Source organism: Psittacula echo (genome assembly GCF_963264785.1).
Source record: "Psittacula echo genome assembly, chromosome: 4".
Lineage (NCBI taxonomy): Eukaryota > Metazoa > Chordata > Aves > Psittaciformes > Psittacidae > Psittacula > Psittacula echo.
Window position 1 is genome coordinate 6,611,722 of NC_137738.1, and position 15,863 is coordinate 6,627,584.

General features: G+C 57.2%; 1 protein-coding gene across 1 annotated transcript; it reads left to right on the forward strand.

Annotated features, from left to right (window-relative positions):
* Nucleotides 1–375: 375 nt before the first annotated feature.
* Nucleotides 376–14,861, forward strand: PEX6 (peroxisomal biogenesis factor 6; the record flags this gene model as incomplete). The annotated part of the gene is made up of 17 exons (XM_080615341.1): nt 376–1,248; nt 1,330–1,490; nt 2,040–2,123; nt 3,375–3,477; nt 3,639–3,775; nt 3,857–3,968; nt 5,502–5,710; nt 6,268–6,460; nt 6,732–6,808; nt 6,912–7,044; nt 9,610–9,815; nt 9,907–9,968; nt 10,382–10,490; nt 11,283–11,399; nt 11,964–12,041; nt 13,430–13,569; nt 14,382–14,861. 17 exons carry the CDS (start codon nt 376–378, stop codon nt 14,516–14,518), a joined length of 2,931 nt encoding a protein of 976 aa, XP_080471467.1. The 3' UTR covers nt 14,519–14,861.
* Between the last annotated feature and the right edge of the window lie 1,002 nt (nt 14,862–15,863).

Here is a 15,863-nt window from a genome sequence, read left to right on the forward strand (position 1 = left end):
CCGTGACACTTTCTGTGAACCAAGGGGCAACCGTGGGGTGCAGCCGGGTGTGCTGGGGCTCAGATATGCCCCTGCTGCTGCACTCACAGCGTGCACCGCTCCAGAGGGCACCCTGAAGGAGGTGCTGGTGGATGACAGCGACTGCCCAAGACTCCACAGCGCTGGTGGCAGGGTCTGGAGGGGCAATCCTCGGAGCAGGGTCACCCTGCCAGCGGGTCCTGCCCGGGCCTGGCTCTGCGGTGCTGCTGCTGCCGCTGCCCGCGGTGCCGCTGCGGCGGTGTAGGCGCGGCCTGGCGCGGGGCGGAGCCGCGTCGCTGCCGCTCGGCGCCTGCTCCGTGTCCCCGACCCCTCGGAGCCGCTCCTCCCAGCGGCTCGATGGCGGTGGCGGTGCTGCGGCCGCTGGACGCGCCGCCGGCGGAGCTGGCGCCGGTGACGGCGCTGCTGCTGGCGCCGCCGGCGCTGTGCGCGGCGCTGCGCGGGCGGGGCGGCGGGCTGGTGCTGGCGGTGCGGCCGGCGGGGCGCGGCGGGGCGCAGCCCGTGCTGCTGAGCGCCGTGGCGGTGGAGGCGGGCGGGCGGCGCGGCGCCGAACTGTGGCTGCGCGGGGCCGTGCTGCGGCGGCTGGGGCTGGCGGCCGGGCGCCGGGTGGCGGTGTGGCCGGTGCGGCGCCCGCCGGCGCTGGCCTGGGTGCTGCTGGGGGGCGCGGCGGCGGCCGGGCGGGCGGCGGGCGGCGCGGTGCTGGCGCGGCGGGGAGAGGCGCTGCCGGGGCCGGGCCCGGGGCCGGGCCCGCTGGTGCTGGAGGCGAGGCCGGCGCTGCAGGGGTTGCTGGGCAACGCCACGCGCACCGCGCTCGCCCCGCCGCCGGCGCCGCGGGAGCCCGCCGGCGCCCCCTGCCGGTGCCCCGCCGCGCCGCCCCTCGTGTCCCGGTTCGCGGCCGCCGGGCCCGGTGGGGCTGCGGCGGTTGCGCGGCTGCGGGCGGCTCCCGGCGGCGCGGCGGGAGGCGGCGGCGCGGAGGTGTGGGTGAGCCGGCGCGGGCTGCTGGCGCTCGGCCTCTTCCAGGGCGAGTGGGTGCGGGTGGGCGCCGAAGGCGCGGCCCGCGAGCACTTGGCAGCGCTGCTGGCCCGCCCGCCGCCCTGGGAGTACCCGCGGGCCGCCCGCCGCCGGCCGGGTGACGGCGCCGCGCTGATGGCCCCGGCGCTGGCCTTCAACATGGGCTGCGACCCCACTGCCGCCGCGCAGCTCCGCCTCAGGGTGAGCATCTACCGGGGATGGGGGACAGGACGTGCGGAGCACGGCGGCGGGGTCTCACGCTGCGGCCTTTCCCCTCCGCAGAGGTACGAAAGGTGCAGCGCCACCGACGGGGCGGGCAGCCGGTCCGTGCTGGCCGTGCCGCCCTTCGCCAAGGAGCTGCACCTCCAGATCGTCTGCTCGCCCGCATACAGCGCCCGGGGAGGGTACGACCGTGTCCTCTACAAGCACTTCAGAACACCCCGGTGAGCTGCGGCAGGACACGCGTGTCCTTTAGTGCCTGAAGGGGTGCAAGGAAGCTGGAGAGGGGCTTTTGACAAGGGCCTGTAGGGACAGGACAAGGGGGAGTGGCTTTAACCTGACAGAGGGGAGATTGAGATGAGACATTAGGAAGAAATTCTTCCCTGTGAGGGTGGTGAGGCCCTGGCACAGGTTGCCCAGAGAAGCTGTGGCTGCCCCATCCCTGGCAGTGTTCAAGGCCAGGTTGGACACAGAGGCTTGGAACAACCTGCTCTAGTGGAAGGTGTCCCTGCCTGTGGCAGGGGTTGGAGCTGGGTGAGCTTTAATGTCCCTTCCAACCCAAACCAGTCTGGGATTCTGTGAAAACTTGCTAATGCTTTAAGATTTAAAGTCTTCACTTGCAGATAATGAAATGATTTTTAGCTCTGGTTACTCTACAAGCTCAGCTACATAGTCAAGAAGAGATTAGAAAGTAAGAGACACTATGCAGAGAAGTTTATGGTATATGCGGTAGGGGCCTCTTTCACTGCTGAAAATCCCTGGGTCTTTTGTAGGCTTGTCCAGGAGGGGGATATCCTGTGTGTTCCAACGTTTGGCTATGCTGAGTTTCTAGAAGTAAATGCAGACAAATTCCTCAGGTAGGTGGCAACAAACTGTGGCTCTGTTACATGGGTACTGCAAGAGAAAAGATACTGTTCTGTCGCTGAGGCTCTTGAAACAAGACATTCATTCCATCCTGATCTGTCCCTGGAGTTTAGAGTTCATCTGCCCTTCATTTTAGGGGGAAGAGGTTTTTATTGGATTATGGGGAGCTGCAGCCAAGAGGGAAGCCTCCGGCAGCTCACTCAGACAGTCATGGAGGGAAGAAAGGGAAAAACAGAGAAACTGATGGGGGAAAAGGAATGAAGAGAGAGGGGTGGCCTTGGGACAGCCAGTGCCACTTGAAAGCCAAGGGGAAGTTGGGCTTGTCATGTTAGTTACATTTCATGTTAGATTAACTTTCTGTCTGGCCATCGGTTCTGCCTTTCTTGGCTGGCTGAGGTGGCTTTGCAGCAGTCGTGTGCTAAACGAGTGTCAGAGTAGGGCTGCTTGCGGCAGGATTTGGGTGGTGGCAATGGGAATGCTATAGCTGAGGGAACTGCCACAGGCAGCCGAAGGGTGTGATGCAAAGAACTGCCTTGAGTTTGTTCCTGCAGGATACACCAGCAGCCGCTCGGCTCCACTATGTGCTTTGAAATAGAATGGGTTATAGCACTACTACGATGACTGTTTCCTAGGCTCTTTCTTGCAGGGAGGCAGGACCGTAGGAAGCACAAGTCTTCTGTTTGTAGGAGTTTCCATTCTGTATTAGCCATGTGGCAAGCCAGAGAAGGCAGCAGAGCTTATGGGACCTAAAGAGCTTGGAACTGTGTTGGTGTGCAGGTGGTGCTCCATTCAGAGGATGGAGAAAACCCTGGAGGAAACCTCTGCAGATCCCTTGGTCTGTCCAATGGGATAGCAGTGTGTCCAGGGCAGAATGCTTGTAAGGCTCTCATGGTATTTGGGTGAGCCCCAGTCTGGAGCCTCAAGGACTCTGTGCTGTTAGATTTTATACACTGCAGGTGGATGTCTGTGGAGTTGTAGTGAAGGAGAGAAAAGAGAATGTCCTGAGCTCTTAGGTGCAATACAGACGTACTTGTAGGCTGAAGCCACCAGCAGGAGCTGTTGACCGTCCTGTTGCTTGTCTGGCCAGGCAGCACAGCGGGGTCTGTAAAGGATCCGTGTGGGTCCTGGGAGATGGCAAGGGTATCTTTCTTACCTGAGCCTTTCAGCTGTCTTGCTGACAAGTGTATTGTTCCTGCCTTTGGGATCTAGAGCCAGCAATTTAAACTGCTTCACTTTTCTCTCAGGTGGCCAGAGCTTTACTTCAAAGTGAGGAAGATTTTAGGCATGGTGGAAGGCGAGCAGTCTGAGGGTTACCTGGTGGACACTCAGAACACGTCCCTCTATCTGGTAAGATGTCGGTGAAGAGCAGGAAGATCTGAGGCTGAGGTTGCACTATGGATGATAAAGGTGCCTTTGGAGGCTTGTGTCTCCTGCCATTGGAAAATGGCATTTTCAGGGCAGACATTGTTGCTTGATACCTGTCTTTGTGCTATCTTCCCTTCTCACAGGTGGGCTCAACAACCAGTGCTGTCCCATCTGCCCCGGCCTATAACAACCATGAGTTCTGGAGCAGTTTGTCTCCTGCTGGACTTTCCGATGTTGTGAAGCAGCTCTGTGATGCTCTTCGGCCTCACCTGGGCAATCGGTGAGTTAGAATTCCTTCTACCAAAGCCTCAGGGGAGCTGGGACCCTGTTGGTCACCGGGAGAACTCCCTCTGTGTTACAGGGCAAGTGCACTGAGCGGGGCCAGCAGCGTTCTCCTCTCGGGGCCGAGCGGCAGTGGGAAGCTGATGGCTGTCAGAGCTGTGTGTAGCTGCCTCAACCTCCACCTCTTCAAGGTAATTTCTCCTCTGGTCAGTTGTGAGTGGATTCACAACATACAAGGAATTAAGGAAATGTTCTGTAAGTTAGCCATGCCAACACTCCTGCTGCAGCCCTGACATGAGCCTACCCGCAACCTGCTCCCACGTGCACATAATGCAGAAGGAGATCGAGTGTGCTGAGCTTAGCAGCTTGCTCTGGAATGGATTAGGGTCGATACTGACATTGTTCTCTTTAGCTGCTTTTTGTCTGTCCAATTCAAGCCAGAACAGTGGGCGGGGGGGAGCTTGACCAGCTGCTGTGCAGCTCCTCTTCTGGGCACGATCCTTAGAGGTGCTGAGCTCTTCAGCAGATGTGCCATGGCTCTTGGGATCTAGCACAAGCTCACAGAGTCTTCACAGTGCCTTCAGATACATGTATAGGATGTGTTTGGGAGCCCTGTGGCACATGGCCTCATGTTTTAGTGTGATGAGCAAGGCTGTAGCTCTGGTTTTGGCCTTGCTTGCTGCTTTTAAAGACTAACACTCTTAGTATTGAAGCCAGAGGTATTTGCTGTCAGTCTGATTGTCCTAGCCCAGCTTTTGTGCTCTCCCCTTCTTTTTTCACTTACTGCAATGCTTACATTACCATTCCACCTTCTCTTCCCTTCCTCTGATCGTTCTGCCTGTAGTTCTACTACAGAAACTACTGTTCACCAGTAGCTCTTCCACATTTCAATGATGATCACCCCTTTTTTGTCCTCTCGCTGCCCTTCTATACTTGCATACAACTACTGCTGCCCTTTGGCTCTGCTTGCTACAATCTTAACTCCTATGTTTTTCTAGGAATAGGAGTTCCTGTGCTCTGTGCCCCCATCCTTACCCTTTAGGCCAGCTCTTGAGGTGTTCTCCCTGCTCCAAGCTACCCTTTCTGAGGATAAGGCCAAGGAATCCCAGAGATGGTTTGTCTCTCCCTGCGTTGGCCTTGCAGCACCAGGAGGCAGCACTGCCTGTTCCCAGCAGCATTCACGCTGCTGTTCAAGGCTCACCACTCACTTCTCCCTTTGGGATGATTTCATCAATTGTTTGCTTTGCAAACAGCCTCTGGGCCTCCAGCCACCTCTAGCGTCCCCTCACCTCCCTTCTACCTTCCTCTTGCACTTTGTGCTCATGCAGCACTGGGTTGAACAGTGTCTCCCTCTCCGCTCTTTGCACTGTTTCTCCAAGACACTTTGTTCTCCCTGTCTTGGCCTCTTCCATGGCTCTCCCATCCCCTTCCAGCTTGGGTTGCTGAGCAGTGACAGCCACTGTATCAATTTCTTGGGTCCCTTGGCCTCACCCTTTTCAGACAAGACCATCCTGTCACCCTCAGGGGCACCAAACAGCCATTTTTCAATGCTAAAAGGTCCTCAATCTGTCTACTTTGCATACATCCTGTGTCTCTGAGAAAAATCCGCTTGGATCTCCTTTCAGCTGTGAATTGCCCATGGAAAGCTTCATGGGAGCGAACGTTGTCCTGCGTCCCCGCTGCCTGTGTTGCAACCGCTGCAGGCTGTGTGTTGTGTCTCGCAGGTCGATTGTGTTAGTTTGTGCAGTGACACCAGTGGAGCCACAGAGGAGAAAGTTCAGATGGCCTTCACCCAGGCCCAGCAGTATCAGCCCTGTGTGCTCCTGCTCAAAGACATCGAGGTGCTTGGCAGAGACCGGGACAGGCTAGGAGAGGACGCCAGGGTCATTGCCACGCTGAGGCAGCTGCTCTTGGACAGAGACCCAGCACTGAGGTACAGACCCTGCATGTTTGCTGTGGGTATTTGAGGGGATTGTTTGCTCCTGCCATTCCTAGGGCAGCAGTCACTGCTGCAGCAGGGTAACTGATTGCTAACGTGCCCTGTTTTGTTTTTAGTCTGGTGGAGTCTTCCCCAGGTTTGCTTTGTTTGCTTCAGAGGGCCCTTGTTCCAGCTCAGTGGCAGAATCGGGAAGCTCTGTTGGCTGAAGCTGGTTTCCGAGTTGTTGAATGAGGCATGGCAAGGGTCACGGGGGCCCCAGAAGGGAGCTGGACCCTGGGGAATCTTGAGGCTGATGGCAAGTACCAGGGTGCAGGCAGGGAGACATCAAGTGAAGAAATAAGATATCACTTGAAGGGCCTTGACTTGGAGATAGAGCTCACAAAGCAGTTCAAAGGCAAGCTGGAGGAGAGTGGCTGCAAGACAGCTTGGCCAGTAGGTATGCATTTCTTGGAGGAAAGGGTAGCCAGTGGAGAGGGCTCGTATGCGATGGCAATGTAAGAGGGAAGCTTCCATAGAGCTGAGGCCATGCACTGTCCCGCTTCTCTCAACAGCCACCCTGTCCTGGTGATTGGCACAACCTGCAAGCCCCAGGATGTTCCTGCAGATGTGCAGACTGCTTTCCTTCATGAGGTGAAAATCGAAGCCCCTTCAGAAGAGCAGAGGAGGTCGATGCTGAGCATGCTGACTGCCAGTCTGCCTCTGGGCAAAGAAGTGAGCCTGTCCAGGCTGGCCCGCAGGACTGCAGTGAGTGAAACCATGGCAGCATGTGGAAGTGGGCAGGCCAGGGGTGCTGGGCCAACCTCCCCTACCTGGCCATGGAGAAGGAGGGCAATTCCCACAGCCTCATCTGTTATCCACAGTGGATAACACTGGTCTGCAGACATCTGCAAAAAGCTGGAGCCTTTAAACAGGGCACAGAAGCTCCTGCAAGGAATTTTTCCCCATACACCTTTTATGGCATAGCTGGAGCTGTGGTCAGGGACTGAACTGATGCTGTTTGTTTCTGCATTCACAGGGCTTTGTGCTGGGAGATTTGTGTGCCTTGTTGTCCCACAGCAGCCGGGCTGCTTGTACCCGCATCCAGGCCTTGAGGTAGAGCAGGCAACAGGGCAGGAGGCAGGGGAGGGCAAGGGCTGCAGCCAGTCTGATAATGACAGGGGCAGAGCCTGATACCTTCCTTTCTCTTTGCTGACAGCTTTCCAGGTGGACTGAGTGAGGAAGTGGAGAGAGATTTCTGCACTGCTGGGTTCCCGGTGCTCGAGGAGGATTTCAGTGTTGCACTGGACCAGCTGCATGATGCCCATTCCCAGGCAGTGGGAGCCCCAAAGGTAGGATGTTGGGCAGAGGAACAGGGGTTGGTTCTCCAGAGCTGTATTGTCTTAGAATCCCAGACTGGTTTGGACTGGAAAGGACCTTAAAGCTCATCCAGTTCCAACCCCCTGCCACAGGCAGGGACACCTTCCACTAGACCAGGTTGCTCCAAGCCCCTGTGTCCAACCTGGCCTTGAACACTGCCAGGGATGGGGCAGCCACAGCTTCTCTGGGCACCCTGTGCCAGGGCCTCAGCACCCTCACAGGGAAGAATTTCTTCCTGATGTCTCATCTCAGTCTCCCCTCTGTCAGGTTAAAGCCATTGCTCAAAGTACCTTTCACAGACCTCAGCAGATGATGGGGCTGTGTTCTGGCACATCACTTCCTGCAGTGTCCTTCCATGTATTCCCCCAGCCTTGAGCAAGGAACAGTTCCACCCTGGGCTTTCCCCCAGTAGTGCTGTTCACCTTCTTGGCTTTGAATTTGGGCAGTGGTCTCTAATTGGAGACCACTGAATTTGGCATTGCCATAGGGGTACAGCTGAGTAGCTGCGGGCTGGCTGCCTCACTGAGGTCTCTCCAGCCACCTGGCTCAAGCATGTGAAGGGGGGCTCCCCACATGTGTGAGAAGCCTTATCCTTAATCTCTTGGCCTTGACCACTGCTTGAGCTGGTGTGAGCTTTTCTGACAGCCGGGCAGTTTGAAGAGTTTCAGGGTTCTTAGGGGAAGGGACATGGAGTGTCAGAGAAAACCAGCTTCTGGGGAGGGAGCATGATCCACATCTGGCAACTCGGCACCCAGGGAAGCAGCACCTGGGGAGGCTGGTTTTGTTAGGTAACGTGGTGTTGGGATCAAGCAAAATGATCGGAGCTTTCCCATGCCCTTGAGTGCGAATGGCAGCACAGGACAGGAAATGCTGGCCTTGGAGGAGTTATGCTGGTGCCTTCCCTGACTGCCCACTTGCAGTCCTGCCCTAGCAAGGTGCCACCTTGCTGGTGTCATCATCCAGGTGCTACTCTGGGACTTCATTCATTCATCACATTACTGAGAGACTGAAACAAGCTCTGCTTTGAGGTATGTTTGCAAAGTTTGCTGTAAGGCAAACAGTAACCCCAGAGCACGCTGGGCAGTGAGCTCTCTGTACGCATGTGAGCTCATTCTGTTTGCCTTTTACAGTCCTTTATCTATTTCTTAGTAACTGGCTGTGGTTCAGGAAGGCTGTTAGCAGAGCTGGGTGCTCTCAACATACATAACTCTTGATTCCCTGCTTGCATTTTCTGGTTAGTCACACATCTGTTTGCAGGTACAGCTTGAGCCTCCTGGAGAGAACCAGTTTCAAACCTCCCAGTTGCTGGCGGTGGCTGCAGCATGGCCTAGGCCTATGATGCTCTCTGAAGACAAGTCTGCTGCAGTTTTCCAGCTCCTATAGGCTTTTTCTAGCGAGGCAGGATAGTCAGGAGTGCAGGGGTGAAGGCAGCTCTCCCGTTCACCAGCACTGAGGAATGAGGGCCTGTGACCTTTTGCTTTCAACCCTTTTTTTGCTGGGAATCCTTATCTTGTCTGACCTGATTTTCCTGGTGGACTTGCTGGACAGCTGGAGGAACAGCGCGAGATGGCATCACCTCAAGCAGGGAAGGAACCAGAGCCAAATTGGCTGAGGGGGGAAAGAATTTCCCTCCAGCCTATTTTTAAGCTCCCCATTTGTGCTGGCGCCTGTTCCCCACCGAGCCAGCAGCTGGGGGAACAGTGCCGGGGCTTTGCTTTCTCTGCACATTCCCAGGAGCGCTGCTGTGACTCTCATGGGATATTTCGTGTCAGACTGTGGCATTCCTGCTATTTTTAAAGCCGGGAGCAGAGCAGCAGCATCCTCCGAGGCAGTTTTGCTCAGCACAAGTGGCGTGACTCCCCTCTCTCAAGCTTGCTGTCTTTCCTCTCTTCTCAGTGATCTCCTTCATGTTTGCAGTTGACCTCATCCTATCTATTTCTTGCAAGCATTCATGGACTTTGTTCTTGCACCCCTCCCTTTCAAAAGCAGATGGTTTTCTGTGCAGCATCCTCCAGGGTGTCTGTCTCTCACATCCTCCTTCACAAGACAGAGGTCCTGCTAGCCCAGGTTTTGTCACTGTGGTGTGAAGCCCTCGCACCGTCTCACTGCCCTCGGGGACAAAGTGCCCTGAACACAAGTAGCTCACAACCAATAGGTCTGGGTTTCATTTTTTCCCCCTCTTCTTATTTTTACCTTCCCTCCTGTGTCCCAAGGCCTGCCTGCAGCGGGGCTCTCCCCACGAGGCTGCAGGCAGCCCTGGCAGCTACTTTCCCCAGGGTATTTTTGCTGACAGGCGTTAGGAGGTCCAACAGAGGATTGGGGATGAGGCAGCACGCAGTGAGCACAGCTTGCCTGGGACCATGGGCAGTTTGTTTTCCCCATTGCGTAGCTCAGGAGAGGGGAAATGTGGGTGCTGATAACACAAAAGAGAGTGCAGGGGAATTCCACAGCTGATGGCACAAGAAGCTGACGGCTGGTACCCTGCTGGAGCAGGGGCTCCCCAGGCACACTGACAGGGACCCCCCCTTTCTTGGCAGATCCCCTCCGTGTCCTGGCAGGATGTTGGTGGGCTCCAGGAGGTGAAGAAGGAGATCCTGGACACTATCCAGTTGCCCCTGGAGCACCCGGAGCTGCTGTCACTGGGTCTGTGCCGCTCTGGGCTGCTGCTCTACGGGCCTCCAGGGACAGGGAAGACCTTGCTGGCCAAAGCTGTGGCAACCACATGCACCATGACATTCCTTAGGTGAAGAGTGGGGCATTGCACAACGGGACTGGCTTTCTCCTGGCAGAGGATAGGCATCCTCTAACTGGCTCCCTCTTCTCCCTGCCCACAGTGTGAAAGGGCCAGAGCTCATCAACATGTACGTTGGGCAGAGTGAGGAGAACGTGCGTAATGGTGAGGAGATGCATCCTGCTCCTGCGTGTGGGAGGATGGGGCTTTTCTGGGGTGCTGGAGGGGGAGGAGGTAGTGCTTAAACCCCTCAGCAAGGGTGCGAACCCAGCAATCTTCTACAGTCTGTTCCCTGCCTTGCTGCAGCTTTCCTGCTCTCTCTGCTCCTGTCACTCTTGTCCCTGGTGTTCCTGATGGGACAGCAGCCCCTCAGAGACAGCTGAGCCTCAGGTGCCATCGTGCTGGGTGCTGCCAGTCCCTGCTCCCACTGAACCCTCCAGTCAGTAGCAGCTGGTGATGGGGAGGCAGTGGGCAGCTGGTTTCCATCCACAGCTCTTCCCTGCTGGGGGTGTAGCAGGTTCTGTTGCCATTGAGTGCTCCTCCAGGACTTTCTCACCTTCCGTGCTGTCTTCTCCCAGTGTTTGCCAGAGCCAGGGCAGCTGCTCCCTGCATTATCTTCTTCGATGAGCTGGATTCCCTGGCCCCCAGTCGTGGGAGGAGTGGAGATTCGGGGGGTGTCATGGACAGGTGAGTGAGCACCGTGCATCCTTGGCCTTAGTTGGAGGGATATACGGGGCTGCCCTGTGAGGCAGAGTCCATCCCAAGTGTCTTTTTCCACTTTTCCACCTCCATGCTCCCTTCCAGCCCCTCTGCATGGCCTGTCTGCTCTTTCTGGACATTGGTACTGCTGTTTGCATTGCTGGACATTCCCAATTGCCCAAGCTTGTTGTGCAAACATATGGTCAGACAAAGTCTCCTCCAGCTGCTTCTGTGGCTGCCAACTGCTCCCTTTGGCCTCTCCAAGGACATCTTCTGCACCCTGTTGTGCTCTCCTATTTGCTGCTGTTTCCCTGCAGTGGGAAACCTTTCAGCTGCCCCTCTAGAAGCAAAGCATGTACAGTGTGAGCATACCCAGAAATGGGGTTATTTCTCCCAGGCCTCTTCTGCTGAGCCATTAGTCCCCATGCACTCCTTCTCTCCATCCTTGAGGGGTTCTGCAGGGTTTCACAGTGACACCGTGTGTCCCCAGTGTCCCGTCTTCTCACAGACAAACCAGCAGCTCTGCAAGGGGCTGGGAATGGTGCCTGTTGGTCACTTCAGGTGATCCCAGGACCTGGTAGAGATATCCCTGTTCCAGGAGGTGTGTGCAGCACTCAAGTACTGTGCTGCCAGACCAGCTTAAGCCCTGTGTCTGCAGAGCTGGGTCTGCTGTTCACTGCCCTGAGGACTGTTTGGCAGCATCACTGCCCTGCCAGGGTGTCCCCAGGGTGACAGTGGGTGGCTTGCCAGCATTGTGTGCATCCTGTCTTGCTCCCACAGAGTTGTCTCGCAGCTCCTGGCTGAGCTCGATGGCCTTCATTCCACCAGAGAGGTGTTTGTCATTGGAGCTACCAACAGGCCTGACCTCCTGGACACAGCTCTGCTCCGGCCGGGCAGGTACAGCGCATCCTATCCTGCCTTCGGGTAGTTCCCTGGAGCTTCTCAGGCAGCAAGGAGCTGGCCTGTGTCCCCACCATGTTCCCTCCAAAGAGACTGTTCCTAAAGCCCCCTGGCCCTGGCTTGGTGGGGGGAAAGGAAACCAAGAGGAATGGCTGTAGCAGCAGCACAAGATACCTCTGCTTGTCATCCCCCACCACTCTGCTTATTGCCTCAGCAGCATAGCAGGGCAAGAAGGGACCTGCTGTAGCATCAAACTGGTGGGAGCAATTGGTCCCCCCAAGTCTGTCTTCATGCCTGTGGCTTGCCACAGCAGGACAGGACTTTGTATGTGCTGTGGTTGGACCTCGTGTGGTTCCTGTCAGCCCATTTCTCCAGCTGCCTTGGTCCCTCTGAAGAGCAGCCTTGCCCTCCAGCACACCAACTGCTCCCCCACCCCAGGCTTTGTATCATCAATGAACTTGAGAGCAAAAGGAGCTGCCTCAGGGCCACCTTCAGTTCCTGGTGCCCCAGGGGCAGGTTGGTCTCGGCCTCTTCTCAGCTGCCTCTCCTCTCTGCTGGCAGGTTTGACAAACTGGTCTACGTGGGCATCAATGAAGACCGGGAGTCGCAGCTGCAGGTGCTGAGCGCCGTCACCAGGAAGTGAGTAACCAGGGGCTCTTGCAGCAGCCTTCTGCCACCTGCAGTGGGTCACAGCCTGCCTTTAAGGTTCATGTGTGGTGCACTCCAGCTTGGCTTCGTGTCTGAGCCCGGGGGAGCACCTGAGGCGCTGGCCAGCAGGTAGGGGAAGAGGATGGGGCAGGTTCCTAAGCACAGCTGGGGCTGGGTTTCCTATCAGATGTCTCAGGTGGCTGTCAGTGGAGGGGTTGGCAGGGTTCTCCAGTCACCGTGCACACATAGAATCACAGAATCATAGGACCAGCCGGCTTGAAGAAGACACTCAAGATCCTCCAGTGCAACCATTCCCCAGCACTGCCAAGGCCACCACTAACCCATGGCACTGAGGGCCTTCTCTACACAGTTTGTGAACACTTCCAGGGGCGGTGATTCCACCACTGCCCTGGGCAGCCTGTTCCAATGCCTGACTGCCCTTTGGGGAAGAAATTGTTCCCAATATCCAGTCTAAACCTCCCCTGGTGCTGCTTGAGGCAGTTTCCTCTTGTCCCATCCCTTGTTCCTTGGGAGCAGAGCCCAGCCCCCTCCTGGCTCCATCCTTTCAGGCAGTTCTCCTTGAGGAGCTCAGCCAGATCCTAACAGTGGGATGACACTGCAGCGCAGCAGCATGGCAGGAAGCTCCCATTTGCTTCCTGCAAGAGCTGCCCTATCACATCCCCTACTGTTTGCAGGTCTAGGGATGAAGGCCGCTCCATTTATCTCATTGCCTTTCCTCCTGCGATGCTGGGGGGGTCTTCAGCCTGTGCTCTGTGTGCCTTTCCCAACACCGGTGGTGTGGGATCCCCGAGCAGCGATAGCTGTGATCAGTGCTGCTTTTGAGGGTGAGCTCGCAGGAGACAAGAGCGTGGGCTGGCTGCGAGCATCCTTTCACACCAGTGCTGGCGGTCATGCCCTGCAGCACTGTGCTGGTGCTGAAGGAGGCTGACTGTCTGCAGCGTGGCCCTGATAGGATGCTGTGGTGTTACAGTGGCTCGTACAGTCTCTCATTAAACACGTTCGTGTCCAGCCCTGGCTGTAGGCTGTTCCCAGGCATGTGGAGCGCTCAGTGTCTCCTCAGTGAAAACCCAAAGTTGCCTTTGATCCTGCTTAGCAGGACACAGGACCTTGCTGCAGGGACGTTCCATGGGGAAGTGACTGCATTTAGAAAACAAACACAACCCCCCTTTGATTTCTGTTTGGAGCACGCAGAGGCTGCGGAACATGGGGCCCAGGCGTGGTGGCTGCTGTCTCATAGAATCATAGAATGGTTTGGGTTGGAAAGGACCTCAGGATCATCCAGTTCCAACCCCCCTGTGTCTTTCCTGGTCTGGTGTTTGTTCTGTGGCTCTTACACCTGAAGTTTTCTCTCGTGGCAGGTTTCAACTGGATCCCTCTGTGAATCTCACCACGGTCCTAGAAAAATGCCCAGCTCAGCTGACCGGAGCAGACATCTATGCCCTGTGCTCAGATGCCATGATGTGCGCTGTCAAACGCAAGGTGGAATGGATCGAGGAAGGTAGGAGCCCAGCCCCTGCCTGTCCCACATGGGGCAAAGGGAAGAGTTACCACTGCTGGCAACTGGGCTGTGCCTCGATGCCTTTGGGACCATCTCTGAATGCTTGGCTCTGGGTTACTGCAGCAGTTTAGTCACAGAATTATAGACTCGTTTGGAAGGGACCTTAAAGCTCATCCAGTTCCAAACCCCTGCCACAGGCAGGGACACCTTCCACTGGAGCAGGTTGCTCCAAGCCCCTGTGTCCAACCTGGCCTTGAGCACTGCCAGGGATGGGGCAGCCACAGCTTCTCTGGGCACCCTGTGCCAGGGCCTCAGCACCCTCACAGGGAAGAATTTCTTCCTAATGTCTCATCTCAATCTCCCCTCTGTCAGGTTAAAGCCATTCCCCCTTGTCCTGTCCCTACAGGCCCTTGTCAAAAGCCCCTCTCCATATTTCTTCTTGGCCCCTTTAAGCACTGGAAGCTGCTCTAGGGTCTCCTTGGAGCCTTCTCTTCCCCAGGCTGAACCAGCCCAGCTCTCTCAGCCTGGCTCCAGAGCAGAGCTGCTCCAGCACTGGCAGCATCTTCATGGCCCCCTCTGGACTCGCTCCAACAGCTCCACGTCCCTCTTGTGTTATTGCCCCAGAGCTGGACACAGGAATCCAGGGGGGTCTCACCAGAGTGGAGCAGAGGGGGAGATGGATCATCATTACCTCCAGTGTTTGGCCTCAGGGGGAGGTTTTCCTTCCACTCTGGTGGCTGGAGAGGGGGCTGTTGGATCTTGCTGTCTACCCCCGTGCTTGTCTCAGCCTGTTCCTGTCCTCTGTCCCACAGGGCTGGATACTGGGAGTTCTGCTCTTATCCTCACCATGGATGACTTCCTGCAGGCTGCTGCAAGGTTGCAGCCGTCGGTCTCTGAGCAGGAGCTGCTCAGGTACAGACTCATCCAGCAGAAGTTTGCTGCCTGCTGACGCTCAGCAGAGCTGGGACTGGAGTGATGGGCACAGTGCGTGAAGGGGTGCGAGAGAAGAGGCACAGGCACCTGCCTGCCCTTCTCTGGTGGATCCTGGGCCCCTTTGGAGCTTGATTGGAAATAGCAGCTGTGCAGCTTCCTGAGGCTGGTGGAAGCTGGGCTGGTTCTGCAGCCATCCCTTGCCTCTCAGAGCACTGTGTGGCTGCTGGGAGCACACTGGGACCATTCCCCCCCAGGGTGGAAGCTGAGTCTCACAGTTGTGGGCACTACAGGAGTGTCTCATGAGTGACAGCACTGGTGAGGGAGCAAGGCCCAAACTGCGCCTGGTTGGGCAGCAAGAGCGGGACTGGAGGGAGTTGCTTGTTGGGGTGTCAGCCCCCAGTCAGGGGTGCTGGCTGGAGGGCAGCAGGGCACAGGACACTGCTGCGGCAGCTGGCCTGACCTCAGCATGGGCTCCCTCAATAAATACAGCGGTTTGGCACTGGGTATTCATTGCCTGGCCTCAGGCCTTAGGTCTTTGCTTGCTAGTAGTGGCTGTGGACCCGGGAAGGGCCCTGTGAGCCCCTGGGCAGGTTGGGTGTTGTAGAGGAGCCACTGTCCTATAAGTCAAGGGGAGCACGGCTGCAGACCAGGCTTAGTTCAGCCCCCGGGATGCCTGGAGCCCACGGCAGGTGGGGAGAGACTGAGGAAGGAGCTGAGCATCCTCTCGGGTAGCTCAGTTCTTCTTGGAGGTGCTGGGTGAGAGCAGACATGGAGGCAAATGGCAGCAAGTGAAATTCCCGCTGGGTACTAGGAAAAACATCCCCAGAGAGGGAGGGCTCCAGCCTTGGAAATACTCCCCCCTTGGCTGGAGCTGCACTGACTTGTGCTGGGAGCCAGACCCCCTTTTGCAGTCCTGTCCCACCTCCTCCCGCAGCCCGCATGTGCCACATCGCTGTTCTGGGCTGTCTGTGCAGCCATGTGCCACATCCCTGCAGCTGCTGGTGGGGCTTGGGGGCAGCTCTGCCTTAAGCCCCAGCCCCGGGGTTGTTGCGGCAAGGTTTTAGCACTGCTGCATGCACCAAGGCTGCAGCAGCTGCATCCCTGCGCCGAGCGTGGCTGTCCAGGACCACCTCCCCACGCTGCAGGACTGGTTCTCCAGCCGTTCCGTGCATGAAGACCCAGCGCTCTGCTGCTCCAGCATCTGAGCGTGTTGAGGCAGAGCTGTCCCTGACCACAACGCGCTGCTAGACCTGGCCACCACCTCTTCCCCAGGGCGAGCAGGCGGGAGCTGCAGCCACAGCAAAAGCAGGCTGGGGTGTGCAGAGCCTCCTCTCCCTCGGGGGGGCTGAGGGTGTCAAGGG